Source organism: Triturus cristatus, chromosome 8 (assembly GCF_964204655.1).
Source record: "Triturus cristatus chromosome 8, aTriCri1.1, whole genome shotgun sequence".
Taxonomy (NCBI): Eukaryota; Metazoa; Chordata; class Amphibia; order Caudata; family Salamandridae; genus Triturus; species Triturus cristatus.
The window spans coordinates 740,859,318-740,875,788 of NC_140591.1; the positions used below are offsets into that span (position 1 = coordinate 740,859,318).

Genomic DNA, 16,471 nt, shown 5'->3' on the forward strand with positions numbered 1-16,471 from the left:
CATGTACTAACATATGAAATTGCGAGTTCCTAATTGAGATTCCATGCGAATCGCAATTAAGAAATCCCAATTCCAAATGTACGAAACTCCATTGAGTTTAATTTGTGAATCCTAGTGGGTCGCAGATGACCTACCTCTGGTAGGTTGCAATTCGCGACCCATTTGGAATTGCTAAAAAACACAGGAATGTCTGTGTTTGTTTTTAAATAATTCAAGTTTTTAAAAATAAATATATCCCGTTTTCCTTAAAGGAAAGCGGCATTCATTTAAAAAATAAAAATATTCTTTTCATTTTTTAAGAGTGGCATTGGTCCTTGGGACCACTGCCTGCTCTTTAAAAATGTTTTTGCATGCATTCACAAAGGGGATCCCTTGGGGGCTGTGTCCCATTTGCAAATGCATTAGCACCAAAAAAAGCGAATGTTTTGCAACTGCATTCCAGTTGAAAAATGTTTGTACATACCCCATACCCTTGCCATTCGGTATTAGGGAGGGACGGCCTTAACATGCCCGTTCCTAAATACCAACTCACAAAACCCAAATTGTGATTTGGTAACAAATTACTGAATCACAATTTGGGCTTTGTACCCCCCAAATGTATTTTCCTGTTGCTAAGGGCCTGATTATATGAATTAAGTTATTTGCAACAGGAAAATATCTTTGTAAACATGGCCATAAATCTTATATTTATCCAATGGAAGGAAGCCTTCTGTCTTTACTGGACATCAGAAAGAATGGAACAGTTAGGTCTTCCTACTTCTAGTCTCAGTTTGGCCTTTCATAACTAACAAGGGATCTTAAGTAATGTGATCTGGAAAGGTAATAAAATTAGATATTTGTGAGTATTAAGTAGGATTGATTTAGTTTTCTTGCAAAACTTACCCAAGTCTCCTATACTGGTGTTATTCCATTAATATCAACCTCTTTGAGACTCAAAAGGTGGTCAGCAATGGCTATGTTAGGGATAACTTGTGGGCCAGAAATAGATGTTTCAACATTGGAAGTTGAAGGCAGCTCTTTTCTTTTATCTATCCATCCCTTTTGTGTCTGCTTGCTGTAGACATTTAGTCTGTTAAATTGGATATATTACCTCCAACATAAATTAAATTGTTGTGATACTGAATGCTATTAATGTATACTTCTTACCATCTAATATCTGGCTATTCCGGTGGTGTGACATGTTCCCTTATTTCGATAGCTTGATAGAAAAATCCCAACAAAAATATACATAGAAATATACATTTTAATTTATGTGTTTACAGTAGAGCTACTCTGTCACAACGGTGATGGTGTACCCTTTCCGCTAACATAATGGCCCACCCACCTTTTTTAAATGCGTGTGCATCTTTGACATAATGACAGCGGACACTACTTAATCTCTGCTCTGGTGTCACCCCTCTGACAGAGTATGGCCATCAGATGTTGACCAGTATGTCCGCCCACCAAATTTAGATGGGTGGACATTGAGGTCAGTTTTCACTGCCTGTAACTGCCAGAAAAATCCTGGTGGTAAGGGGAAGTGAAAACTGTAAAATTTCCCCCTAGCCATGGGTGATTACTCCAATGGCCAGAAGGCATTTTTTTTTATTTTCAAAAACAAAATCCCACTTTAGGTTTTTGTTTTTGAAAATAAAATAAATTGTAACTTTGCTGTACGGCTTCATTATGTTTGACGGAGTTGGACAGCAAATGTACAACACATTGGCAAGAACTGCCTCAATGGTGGTTCCTGACAATGTTTGTAATGTGCACCGGGACCTCTGTCAGGGAAATTAAGTAATTTACTCCATCTCCCCAGTGGAGGATTGTCCGATTGCCACATATTTAATTGGGCCCCATTTCTCAAACAGAGTCCAGCATAGATTATATTGCTTCAGAATTCAAAATATTAAAAAACACAAAATAGAGTAGACAATTTTAATCACAAATATGTTTAAACGCCCAGGAGGGTCATATTTGAAATTGTTACATGTATTTAAGTGACAACAATCAGAGTAGGTGTGTTTTAATAAAAAAGCAGAAGTTTGCCTCTTACAAGCTGAGAGCACTACTAACTATAGATAGATTGAAATTTTGGAGTTAAAAATGGAGCAATAATAAACATGACTAAGGCGAGAGGCTTTCACAGCCAATTCTATGTATTGCGGGAGAGTATTGCTTTAAGTAATCTTCATTAAGGAAGCTGGGAAGGTGTCCCCCAAGCTATCTATGCTACTGCGTTGAAAAAAGGAGGTGCTTATACATTCCAAATAGAAGCCATTCTAACTATGTTAGATGTACTTTGTTCACAATGTAGTAATCTTTTCGGTACTCTCCTTATCACACCAGCAAAATGGAAAAGTCCCACAACATGGCTGCAGCCATGGTTTCCAGATGTTGTTTGACCCAGATAACTGTAAGGGTACTGCAGTTAGTGTCCTTCGATGCTCTTCCACTGCTCTGTGGATTTTTTCTATGACTGTGTCAAACTCTGGCTCTGTGTCAGGTGAAAGAGGCGTGTCCTCTCTGGGATCTCTGGAGAGGTCAAACAGCAGGGGTGGTGTGTGATGACGTACAAGTTCTCCAGTGCACGGGCAAACTTTTGTCCCATAGCAGGCCCCAGCACCTTCTGGATTGAATACTGGAGTCACATAATGAGCCTTCCATATAGCACCAACTGGTAGACAAGATGATACAAAGTATGAAGTTACTGAACATACCATTGAAGGAAACATTGAATCAATTTAATAAAGGAAGCAACTACATGATTGTCTAAATATATATTCATAAACTAATCCTATAGTCCTACTTATTATGGGTGGCATTGTTTTTGTGAAAAACCTTTGTTGTTGAAAGCAATACAAGGCGTGGATTGTTGCTAAGAATGTTTACATGTGATGGGTGTGTAATCTAAGAATGAGGGGGCATATCAGCAAGGGCCGGTGATAATTATTGCTAAGCGCGCTTTGCGCGAGGATAATTATCGCCGGCTAATGCTGAATTCTATTGCTGAGATAGCGTGCTATCAGCAACGTTTATCTCCAAAGCGATAGAATTCCATGCGTAAGCTGCCAAATGTGCAATTATCACTGGAAATCCAGCGATAATCACACAACGTTTGGCGATTGCTCGATGATAGGGCAGGGCAGACTTAGCCATCATATCCAATTTCCATTGAATCTAATGGCTAAGTCAGATGAAAAGCAGGTGTAAGAAAAGTAGCGATAAGCGTGGTTAGAGCTACTTTTCTTATCACTCTGCAGGTTATCGTGAGGCTAGATAATTGGAGAAATGTCGGTTAGCGACATTTCTCACGTTATTTCGGGGAGGAACGCCCACTTTGCATCTCATTAGAGATGCAAAGCTGGGCATTAAAGGAAAGGGCGCTGAGGCATGGATTCACGCCTTAGCGTGACCATGCGAATAGTGCGATACAATTATCGCCGCTTTCCGGTCGAAAACGGCCGCTAAAGCGGGGATAATTGTCTTGATGATATGCCCAGCGGCGTATCTGGGGGGGGGGGGGCGGTGGGGGCAGTCCATGCCATGCAGCACTATTTTGTGGGCGGCGGCCACGCAGCACTGGTGGCCTGTGGCGGCGGCCTTTATAATTTATTTGGGTACTCACTGACACTACTGTCAGTCGCTACAGTAGTGTCAGTGTCCCCAATTAAATTATAAAGGCCGCTGCAACGGGTCTCTAGTGCCGCGTGGCCCCCGTGTTAAGTGCAAGGGCACCTGCGCTTGTAAATTATGCCTGCAGCGCACCGCACTTCATAGTGGTGGTGGTACGGTGTGCGATGTACCGTGTTTGTGGGTCCTGTCCCAGGGCCGTCAGTCTTGTAGCGCGTGAAAGCGCTACCAATGACGGCCCTGGGCATAATGTTTGGCCAGCCCTGGTGCTGGAAAGTAACGAAGCAATGACACGTCACGCGCTCCACCTCCACGCGGCGCACTCTCGTGACATGAGAAGTCGAGTCTGGGGCAGTGGCTGGGCAATTTGCTGCAGGGTACGGCAGAACCAACCACCCCTACAGTAGAGACCCTGGAGTACTGGAGCATGAGGACGGTAAGAGATACAAGGGGAGAAAAGGATCTTTGGTGAGTGGCAGGGCAGTGGGCAAAAGACAAGTCCTATATAGCTGCCAAGGTTTCAGATTTCTATGTGTGACATTTTCATTACTTCAGTGTAGTTAGTAGAGTGACACTTTCTCTTCAGTAAAATAAAGCAACGAAGTCAAGGGAAACATAAATACCAGCAATTACATCCATTTTATACATTCTAGAGATCGTGCGCTCACATTAACTTAATTTGATTGTGTTTCACATTGTGACACTCACTGACAACTTGAAGTGGCCTGATGTTATTTTTACTTACTCTTTCTGTTCTTTCAGCCTGAGCTAGGCTGGACAACGTGACTGGGTCATTGGCAACAACAAGGCAGGTCTAGCTGGCCACTACAGCCAGTGACCCCCACGGCAATATCAGCTTTCTGTCCTCTATTTCTGCCGCTGCAAAACCGGACCTGACTTGTCGTGAAGAATTGCCCATGCCTGTCACTCTCCCAGCCACCAGACTTTGATAATTTGCTTCCGGCTGCAGGCCATTATAGATATTATTACGCCCCACAGTGCAGGCGGTCCAGTCAGCCAGGATATTATTAGGCTCCTCAGTGCAGGTGGCCCGGTTGGCGAAGGCCAGGTGCAAACCAGCCCGGGCCCCCGAGGACCATGATTAATGCCACCAAGCACTCAGCAGCCGGCTAATTGCCCCACCCGCGCGCTTCTGCAGCAGGACGTGACGTCACTTTCACTCGCTGCGTTAGGGCCACAAAGTGTGTTGCACAACCTGACTGGGGCAGGCCCCGACAGGCTGTCTCTGTAGTACCTAATTGGGCCCTACCACTGACTGGGCCATGACGTCAGAATGTCTGACTTACAGAGCGCAGCGGGAAATTAATCAACAATAGACACACATTGTATCTGACTGTGAACCTGCTCAGCTGCTGGAGGCATCCAGAACCTATGGGACTCTGGAGCAGCCCACGCTGGCCACAGAGGCGCACCGCCACCTGCCACACTGTTTACAGTGGCACGCTACTGTTTGCCATGGGCGGCAAATTGAGGGATAGCCCTGGGCGCCACAAGCCCTAGCTACGCCTCTGGATATGCCCCAAGATATTCTGATAATTTGCAAATTTCATGTCTGTTGGATTTTCTTACCCAGTATTAACATTACTTCCCTTTAACGGGAGTTTCGTAAGTGCCTCTATTTATTGTTGCTGCTAGTGATAGCATTACTCTATCAACATATGACAGGCTAAGCAACAAAACTTCTTCCTTCATATGGAAGTTCGCAGCTACATCGGTGCAGGGTGAATGCCATGACCTGCTTGGGGAATAGCTATATACAGATATGGGAATGCTCATAATCACCTTTACTTTCAGGACTAGAAAGACAGGGGTGCGGAACTGCACCTTCTCTGGCAGTGGGGAACTAATTGCCTGATGGTTGAGACTGGTTGAAAGGGATAGTTGGGATTTCACATAGGCCAACACAGTCCCATGGATCCTATACATTCAATCCTCTAACTAATCAAAGTCAGTTTAGGGGTGCCCCAATGCATGGATTTAGAGGCGCTGCTGGGTTTGCAGCTACATGTATATGACCCAAGCATCAGCCCTTAAAGTTTCCAGAGTAGACAGTTTGGGCTGCCATCTGATTGAGGCAAGTCTCAAGAAAGGCCATCATTCTCCCTACAAATTCCACTGAGGTAGCGCTGTCAACGCACTGTCATTTGTAACTCTGGGGCATATTATCAATAAAATTATCGCTTTTGTTAGATGTGAAGGACATCTAAACTGGGCTTCAATTGGAATTCCTTAGAGCATATTATCAAGCCCATTATCGCTGTTTTAGCGGCAGTTTTCTGCCGCTAAAGCGGCGATAATTGTATCGCCTGTCTTGATAATATGCCCCCAAGTCTGCACTCAAAAGATGAACCGATGTAGGCCAATAGCCTGGCAGACATAGTGGAAACATAGATGGAGCCGCACAATTGCAGGGATTTAATTCCACTGTGTGCCTGGCTCTTGGTTTTCTGTGCACATTGTAAATTGTGATGTACCGTGTGCAATTACGGGCTGGTCACACATATGTACCATGTTCTTTCATGTTTTGGCTTTATCTGAAGAGACAGGGCAGATTTGTTTACATTCACCAATTAAATTCATTAATATGGCTCTTGCCTTCACACTAGATGATACTCTATAGCCGTAAATCGCTATTTGTTGCTATAGGTGGGTGAGCGAAGAGAGGCCAGGCTTAGGCCTAAGGTCTGGTACTGGCTTACTCTGGTGTCCAGGTGAAGGGCGAGCCATAAATGTGCCAGGTACTGCCTTTAATATCTCTTTTGATTAGTTTTGTAAAGAGTAACATATTAGCAGCATTCAACACACAGTGCATTCATGTATATAGTAAACAACGCATGTGTTTCACATTTAGTTAAATGCAGAGCAAGACATTTAAAGTATGTCTTGTATTCTGCAGCCAGTTGAATTTTGCCTGGCCATATGGAAGAGCTCTCTCTGTGGCACCTTCTATGACCTATAGTCTTGATATTCTAGTGTGTTACCTCTACTGTGGTTTAAGGAATCCTTTATTCTCTGATAGACCTCTAAACGGACTTCTGTTGAGGTTTATTGGAAACTTCTTGTGTACTAATCAAGGAAGGCCAGTGATATTAACATGTAAATGGACTTCATGGCTTTCTTGTAGTAACATTAATACTACGGTGGACATCACTCATGCATTTTGTGGGCATGGCTCAACACAGCTTCAGCAATCTCCCAGAGCTGATAAACACATAACAAGTTAATCCCGTAAAAGCTGAGTCTCACCTCGGGTGAGCTGAGACGTTTTTCTGAAATTTGAGGCAGATTATGCTTAAACCAGGTCATGTTTGCATCATTTTTTCACACATTTTGGAAATTCTAAAGCTACTCAGGTTTTGTAGATTCTTCCGGAGGAAATATATAAAAAGGACAAAATGTAGCATAATGGGGTATTTTCGGGAAGAATAGGAAAATGTGTGTTTTGTTTCTAACAATGGCATTAACAAAAGGATTGCTGTGTTCAGATTCCCTGTTTTCAAGAACAGAGGGGCAGATTTATGAGCCCCTTGCGCCACTTTTGCGTCACTTTTCCCATGGTAAAAGTGACGCAAAAGTGGCGCAAGGGGCTCATAAATCTGCCCCAGAGTTGTAAAGCAATCATTTTTTTTCAGAACAGTTTTTGCAATTTTCTAACTGGGAGTTAATATTTCCTATATTTTTGGATTCCACCTACTTGAGGTGTTTGTGGGAAGAGATGAGAAACCAATGGGTGAACTCGAAAAACTGTACATTTCTGAAAAGTAGGCAAAATTCGAAACTCAGGAACACATCATTGTTGTAGATCACTCAAGGTCTCTCCAAAGACACTAAGGAGCATATTTATTAGGGGGTTTGTGAAGCGTTTGCACCACCCAACATATCCATGCACAACGAAAACCCCAAATGTGATTTATGAAGTGACGCATGGCCACTTTGTATGGCCCTGAGTGACTTCATAAATCTGGAGTAACACAGCTCACCACAAATCGCTGCACTGCGTTACTCTGCCCTAAGGCATTCCATGGGCGTTGTGTGGGTGCTCTCACACAACTCCCATGGATTATGAAACATTCCCAGATTCACAAGAACTGGTGAACCTTGGAATTCTCCAAAATGTAAATCGTTTACAGGGGAGGAGTAACAAGGAGATATATCTTTATTTATCCTCATTACTTCCTCTTTCTATGCGCGGTGCATTCTGTAGCACACATAGAAAGAGGAATATGACTCAGGGGATTGTTTTTGTGCAGGAAGGTCCTCGTTCCTGCACAAAAACAATCCTACAAACAAGGGAGGCACCCGTGTACCATGGTGCAAAGGTGTGCTTGTGTGGGTGCTGGGCTGCCAAACGGGCGCCAGCGCAAGGACAAAGGTAGGAATGCACTGTATTCTTTTAAATATGGTGCATTCCTGTCCTATGATGTAGGGCAGCAAGGTGACTTGCTGCATTGTGCCACAGCCCCATAAATCTGCCCTTTACTGTTGAAATCAAGAACGAATAAAAGTGAGTAGGCAAAAATAAAAATAGATGTTAATGTATTTATTTATCTTTTTTTCTCCTGATTCCAAGCTACAAAAGTAAAATACCTTTACATTTGTCTGACTCATCAGATTGTAGCGATCTATAGTGTTGGTTGTCCAAAAACATGCAATAATCATAGGCATCAGTCATGCGGCAGTTTACAATGGTCTTTCTTTGTGTACCAACCCTGCATCAATTCATAATGTAACATTTTATGAATTAACAATATGCTTGAAGGAAAGCTATGCATTTTTAAAATGATGCTTAAGAATCTGAGTTTAGAAATAGTGGTTCTTTGTACGACTCTGAATTTGGGGACCGCCCATAGTATCATGTGATTTTGAGAGCATTTTGCTAAATGTGTTATTTCTTGTACAACAACTTGCATTTGGATATAAAAAATTTCAAGAAATTCTATAAATAATAACAAATATTCCATTATTCTGTGTTCCCATACTTATCACAATAAACAAGAAACCCCATGTGTGTGCCTACACTCATTACAGGAAAGACCAAAAAATGCAACATGGATATATAAAGATTTTATTTTTAGGAATTTCACTCATTCTGGGAAGTGGATAGCTGCAGTATTTGAAACCAGAGACAGGAGGCACCCAGGGAAACTTACCAACCATAGACATTTATCAAAAATAGATATCTGGGGAAGTCCTGGGTGGTGTGGCTTCCACAGGTCCCACTAATATTTATTTTCCGGGATACCATGCAAACGTCAAACATTTTCAAAATCACATACTTTTATATATTTCTGTGAGGGAAAATTCTGGGGCTAAGCAAAGTCCTATCACCCAGAATTTTCACACTTCTCCCAATAAAGATGGCATGCCACTGTTGTGGGCCTATCACTTGCTACAGAAAAGGCCTCAAAATGCAATGTGAAAGCATCAAGCTTTTTCCATTGAATTATAATCTTTCCGCAAGTGTTGATATCTGAGGTATTTGGGCTGAGTCTCAGGCAGCACCCATGGAATCCTACCAACCCCAGACATTTTTAAAAACACTACACCCAGAATAGTGCTGAGAGGTGTGGATTACCGTGGTCCCACTATGTTTTCTTACCCAGAATGCCTGCAAATGTTAAAATGTGGATAAAATCATGGAACTTTCTCACATTTTTGTGAAGGAAAGTTCTGCAGTTTATGCTAATTGACAAAAGTCTTACACACTGCATTCTCACATGTCTCTTGATAAAACAGTACCCAACTTGTATGGGTAAGCCTTCTACTTTTGACAGGAAAGGCCACAAAATGCACTGTGAAAACATCAAGTGGTTCCATTGAATTATAATCTTTCCGCAAGTGTTGATATCTGAGGTATTTGGGCCGAGTCTCAGGCAGCACCCATGGAATCCTACCAACCCCAGACATTTTTCAAAACACTACACCCAGAATAGTGCTAAGAGGTGTGGATTACCGTGGTCCCACTATGTTTTCTTACCCAGAATGCCTGCAAATGTCAAAATGTGGATAAAATCATGGAACTTTCTCACATTTTTGTGAAGGAAAGTTCTGCAGTTCATGCGGATTGACAAAAGTCTTACACACTGCATTCTCACATGTCTCTTGATAAAACAGTACCCAACTTGTATGGGTAGGCCTTCTACCTTTGACAGGAAAGGCCACAAAATGCACTGTGAAAACATCAAGTTGGTCCATTCTTTAACTAGAAATCAATTAAATATTGCTAAAATGTGCACAATGTGACATTAAAGTGTTACCATAAAGTGACGTCCTTAGAGGTGTTGTCATAATTGCAGAATATTCTTGTTTAACAAATGTATTATTTTGTAAGCAACATTTATTTTTGGTTGTCATGAACTTCCTATGTTACGGTGGAAGTGGATAACTGAAATATTTTGGCCCATAGACAGGAGGCACCCAGGGAAATTTACCAATCATAGGCATTTATGAAAACTAGATATCTGGGGGAGTTCTGGGTGGTGTGGCATGCATGAATTCCACAATTCTTTCTTACCGCAAATGTCAAAATGTGGTTATAATCATTGTACATTCTCTCATTTCTGTGAGGGAAAGTTCCGCAGTTCATGGAAATTGACAAAAATCCTACCACGCTGCATTCTCACATGTCTCTTGGTAAAATGGCACCTAGCCTGTATGGGTAGGCCTACTAACTTTGACAGGAAAGGCCACAAAATTCACTGTGGAAACATCAAGTTGTTCCATTCTTTAACTAGACGTGAATTTACTATTGCTGAAATGTGCACAATGGAATGCAAAAGCGTTACCATAAAGTGACATGTTTAGAGGTGTTGTCATAACTGCAGAAGATTCTGGTTTAACAAATGTATTATTTTCATAGGCACCATTTATTCTTGGATCTCATGAATTTCCTATGTTCTTATGGAAGTGGATAACTGCAGTGTTTGGTCCCAGAGACAGGCAAACATAAACATTTTCTAAATCACAGAATTTTATTAGATTTCTGTGAGGGAAAATTCTGGGGATCAACAAAGTCCTAGCACCCACAATTTCCACACTTCTCTGAATAAAGATGGCATGCCATTTTTGTGGGCCTATGACCTGCAAAAGAAAAGGCTTCAAAATGCAATGTAAAAAGATCTAGCTTGTTCCATTGAGTCTTAATCTTTCTATAGGTGTTGGTATCTGAGGTATTTAGTATAACCGTTGAATAAAATAACTTGTGCATTTTAAACAATAATGCTTGATTCACTTCAGAAAGAATGGATTACCTAACAGTGATGTTGCCTTTTAGTTAGTAGTTCATTGCTCTTGCAGTGAAACAAGTAGAGATATAGAAGGTCGATTGGTGTTTGAGGACTAGAGGAACAATGCCTGATGTTTCCAGAATCTAAGTATGCAAGACTGTCTGTAGCTAACATTGTGTTAAAAGGTTTAAACCACATATATTTCTGTGGGAACGGAGGAGCTGACCCTGCTTACAGAGGAACCCTACCACCCTACTGGTCCATGAAGAACGGAGCCTGATACCATGTTTTTGACATGTTTCCTTGACTTTTGTAATAGTGCGTGTTCCTAGGTAGTTTTCATCGTCAGACTCTTTGGACACTTTTTCCAGACCCTTGACAGTTGTAGCTGCTACTGTTATACCTCTCTGCCTCTCTTTCCCATTTGATTTGATTGATTACTACTGCAACTGTGTACTGACCCACTTGGATTTATGGTGACTCAGCTGAGTCTGATGATTTATTCTTTATGGGAAGTTCTGCTACTCTTGTATGGCTTTGAAACGTTATGCTTCTTTGGCTTCACTCTTTTCCTTGAGTTTGAACTCTTCATGGGTTTTTGAAATCCAAAGCTCTGATTCTGATCTATAGAATAGAGAATTCATTCCTTTATGGAACATGCTTAATGCATTTATATTTTTGTAAACCTATTTGATTTATAAACTAACTGAAATAAAGACAAAACTAAATAAAATAATTTTACTAATCTCTTACTGAGAAATAAAGCTTTTAAACTATATTACAACTCTCATAATTGACTGAGCTTAAACTATTAATAAAATTAAGTTTGAGATGTCTGTTTTGCTCCTTGACTCCTAATACAACATTCCAAGGTCCATCAGTGAGGAGCAGAAGAAGGAGGATCTAGTGCAGAAAACAGGGCTTAACTCTGAAAAATGGTAAATTGGTGTTGTCACCATTGATTTTAGGGCCCAGTGCGTTCTTTTAGGTCCAACCACGCAAGGGGGCAGAAGTAGAGGCCGGCATGGATTGGGAGTGGGGGGGGGCCAGGGGCTTGATGTATTTTTTTTTTTTTTTAAACGTACCTCCTTGCTGTTCTCCCACTCTCTCCCACATCATCTCAGTCTCTCCTCTCCGACCCGGAACAGGAAGCAGCCAGGCTCCCTCCTCTACGCCAATCACAATGCTGAAATCCAGCGTTGTGATTGATCTGAGCGCCGTGGATCTGCGCTCAGCCAGGGAATGGGGGCCAGGGCATGTTCTCCACACAGGCTGTAATGCAGCCTGCATGGAGACTATGCGAAGTATGCATGATTGTTTGACCGGCCCAAGAGGTCCGGCCAAACAATCCTCCTTTGCTCTGAGAGCAGAGCAGCCTCGCCCACTCTGCAAAGCTGCACAGCAGGAACAAATTGAATAATAATAACCTTGAATTCTTATCATTGTATTTGTTTTTTCTTTCACTGCTTTGCAGCAGTGGGGCAGTTCTCCTCCGACTTTTATCAAGAGAAGTATGGGAACATGCAGTTGTATGACTGCAACCTTTGACTTCAAAAGCCCAAGATTTCTATCACATAGATGTAGAATAATTTGTTTTTGACCCATACTTTCATAGCTGCCACATTTTCAGTAAGCTTATGTGTGATATTTCCATTTTTTCAGTCTGTCGATGTTTGACACTTTTCTGCCACATCTGTAACACTTTGTGTACACTTTGTCATGAGTGAAATAAGCAGTTATGATCATGTAATCAGGCAGAGTTCGTATATTTTGTGCAATGGTACTGTCTGAAAACTGCCTGAAAACTGCTATGATACTCTTAATAGAAATTGGCATGCGCTGTCACTAACCTACTTCCATTTTTAAGTGGGTTATCCTAAAATCTTTTTTGATACAATGACACATTTAACCCCATTGCTATCTTGTAATGAGAAAACTCAGAAAAGCCATGCATGGCCAGGAAGTCATAAGGAACCTGGTATTATGAAGATGAACAGTGTAGACGTCCCTGTGAATTGGCAGCATTTGCTTACAGGGAAATGTGGAAGGAAGTTGCTCTTGCACAAAAGATACAACACAATAATAAACACGTAATTTAGGGCACCTGTAAAAACCGTTTTAGATAAGAGGCACATATTGCCTCATTGATAAAAAGTTCTCCAATAACTTCATCTGTGTGTATAGGTACTGTTTTTACCAGTTAAAAAAAGTGACATATTTCAGTCACTCCTTTGGTGGAGAACACATACCCGCAACTTAGCATATAATGGCCATTCTGACATCTAGTAAAAAAACTGAAAACATGATTATGGACCAGTCTAAGTGTGCCTGTGAACTTCATCTGAGGATTACTAACTTTCATGGAAGTGGACTGGCTGTCTTTGAAGATAGGAGAGATACCTGTAGGTCCCTGGGACTCCAGTACTCCCTTTCAGGTGTGTCCTCAGGGGCTGCAATGACTGTACACCAGTTTTATGTGGCGCAGAGTCAGTAGGCCTCACAAGAGGGAGGGCATATGGTTAAATGCTCAAAGCAGCACTGGGGGAAGAAAGACTGTTGGTGCATGAGGGGTCGGGGCTACAGCCACAGTAGGCCTACCCCAACTCATTTTTTAAAAAAAAAGATTGCTATCTACTGGGCTTTCTACCCCCAATTAAAGGGCAAATTGGGACAAATTCACTAACCTGCCCCTCCAGGGGAGTGGGGGACCAGAAGAGCTGTTGCACGTTATGGGTGGTGAGTAAAGCCCAGTGCCAGGACAGGCTGGCATCTTCCCAATTTTTTTTTAGCCCTTGTACTTATGGGGGGCTTTCTACCACATTGTGGTCAGTGTTTGGGGGGTTGAGCAGTGCCTGTGAACACCAAACACAATGAAAGGAGGAGGAGCCAAACCACTCCTTTCACTTTCTTCAATGATGACATAAGACTGCCTATGAACATGCAGAAAAAAAGAGTCAGGTGCTGGGGAAGATAGTGTGTAAGTCATGAACATCACCCCCGCCCCACACACACTCAATGGGTTAAGATGCAGCACAAAGGCAGGGGATTTGGCCCTACAATTTTTTTAATCTTTTTACAGGCATTTGACTGGGCAGAAGATGCATTAGTTTGCCTATGAAGTAATTCCATAACTCATAATTGATAGAGATATTTTAACACAGACTTCAAGTCAAACACAGTTGGAAGGGCTTGTGCATTGTGATCTATCTGACAAATATAATAAGATGGTGCTTTACTCAGTAAACTCTCGAATGAATGCAATGGGAAGGGGTTTATCCCTGTGAACTATCTGAAAAATACAATAGGAAGGCATTTTAAATTTTGAACTCCCTTACAGAGACCAAAAGAATGGACATTGCATTGTGGAACATTGAGAGATACTGTTACATAGATCTCTAATACGGGGGAAATAGGGACATCTGTTTCTTATTATGTACAGTTATATGATTATTATTTAGCTGTGTGTATCACGAGCTTAGCATTGATTTATTAGTTTTTATTGAGGGGTTTGCAGAGTACTGAGGGGCAGATTTACAAGCCCCTTGCGTGACTTTTGAGCTGCAGTTGCGTTACTTTTTTGATGCAACAGTGGCGCAAACATTGCGGCCTAATTACAATGTGACGCATCTCCCTAGATGCGTCATGTTGTAAAGCCCTGCGTCACATTATACCTGCGTCAGGTATAATGTATGCAGGGCGGGCGTTCCCACGCAGGAAGGCCTCGTAAAAGTGACTCAGTGAAATCTACAAGATTTCACTGCGCCACTTTTAGGACGCTACTGCGTCAAAATCTTACGCCTGCTTGAAGCAGGCGTAAGTAGTGACGCAGTGTAGTGGGAATAGGCCTCAACACGCATTGATAATAATAATAATTCCTTCTTTATTTGGATTGCAACACATACATAAAAAGATACAATAATACAATCATACAATATAAAAGTCAATACAGACAAATAAAACAACACAACTGATTAAAACATAACAGGATACCAAGACCCCTAAAATCTATGGCTAAATACCCCGTCACACCAATAGTAACCTCATGAATACAAAGCAATGGGAGAGCAATGAATTCTTGATAACCTGGACCTATGAGCTGCCCGCAAAAAACTAATCATAGGAAGAAGGGTATAGGGGTTTGGTAACAACAGCTGGTGCAAAAGTGCCACTTTTGCCAGCCCAAACTTCAAACTCTTTAAAAAGGGTTGGAGGGATCATTTTTGTAGCACTGAGAACAATTTACACAATAAAACAAAATGAAGTGTATCCTATGAAGATCTAAGATCGCAGCAATAAGGAGCCTCTATGGGATAAGGAAAGAAATCCATCTGGTGAAGCTAAAAGGTGGTGAAGTTGATTAAATCTGAAGTGTGTAATTAAAAATCGATCATGGGCGCTGAAGGATGCGAAAAGGTATGGTTCCATACCCGGCACATACCTTAGCATTAAATAAGCCCTCACTCTAGGTTTACTGAGCTCATTATTTTCAAGCTGGGCAGTGACAAATTTATGATGTAACTCTTTTGAGAAGTTAAGATCCCCAGGGTATAAAGTGTCATGTGCAAAAAAAAGGTCTGGCCTTCCTATAGCCTGCGCGAATTCCTTAATATAACGCAACCAGGGGATTTTGGTGCCCTGTTCCAGGGCCAGACAATCCTCTGAAATCAAGCAGTTTAAACCCTTATCTTTGCGTGTCCGAATCTATATACAGCAAAGTAATGGTTTAATTGCCACTTAGTCTACCAGGTAATCGTCCCCTAGCACTTCGTGCACTGTCCAAGCTGATGTGCAATGGGGGACTCACAGGATCCACCGTAAAAACTGGTTTTCCCCCACCTGTAAACTATGAGAAGGGATTTACCCCCACACCTCACTGCCATATAAACCTTTCGCGATGGCCTTGGATTTGTACAGTTAAAATGATCTCCAGTATCCATAAGCCCAGTCTGCTGGCAAAGCTGGTAATGGCCCCCGCGGATTTGTTCAACCTACTGCGCTATTCATCTAAGAGGGCTCTCCACTGTGAGCCGTTGCTGAATAACACTATCTAAAAGGGATAAAGTCATCTAAATAAAATCTGCAGGCCCTGGGCCATACGGGCCATGAGCACCACGTCATTGGCGTAGAGTAAAACTGGCAAGGCTCTTCTCCCACTCTAGGGGAATCTGACTGAAGAGCCAATAAGGCCGCCTCAAGACCATTAATATAAAAGAAAAATAAGAATGGGGCTAAAATGCAGCCTTGGCGCACCCCCTTGTGCCGTTAAAATGATTTGTGAGTGCCCCCTCATGTGTGTATCTTGCTGCTACAGTCGTCTGGGAATAGAGTGAAATAAGTAGATGGACAATAGAAGGGTCCACTCCCAGGGAAGTTAAAATGCCCCATAGCTTAGTTTGGTAGACTCGGTCTAACGCAGGTGTAAGTTCCATAAAGGCTAAATACAGAACACGTGGTTATATCAGGGTGTATTTGGCAGTCAAAAGATAAAGATTGAGGCATTGATCTGTTGTTGACATGCCTTTACAGTAACCAAATTGGACATCCGATATAATCTGGTTGTCTATGGACCACACATAGAGTCTGGTTAAAACCCAAGACCTTTACTACAGTGT

General features: G+C 42.0%; 1 protein-coding gene across 2 annotated transcripts in view; it reads right to left on the bottom strand.

Moving 5' to 3' along the window:
* Nucleotides 1-1,904: 1,904 nt before the first annotated feature.
* Nucleotides 1,905-16,471, bottom strand: part of LOC146804999 (arylsulfatase H-like) — a 641,615-nt gene continuing 627,048 nt past the window's right edge. For both annotated transcript variants that reach the window (XM_085622143.1, XM_085622144.1), the window contains one exon: nucleotides 1,905-2,656. In XM_085622143.1, coding sequence (XP_085478269.1) covers nucleotides 2,286-2,656 — 371 coding nt within the window. In that variant the 3' untranslated portion in view covers nucleotides 1,905-2,285. The remainder of the gene's footprint in view (nucleotides 2,657-16,471) is intronic.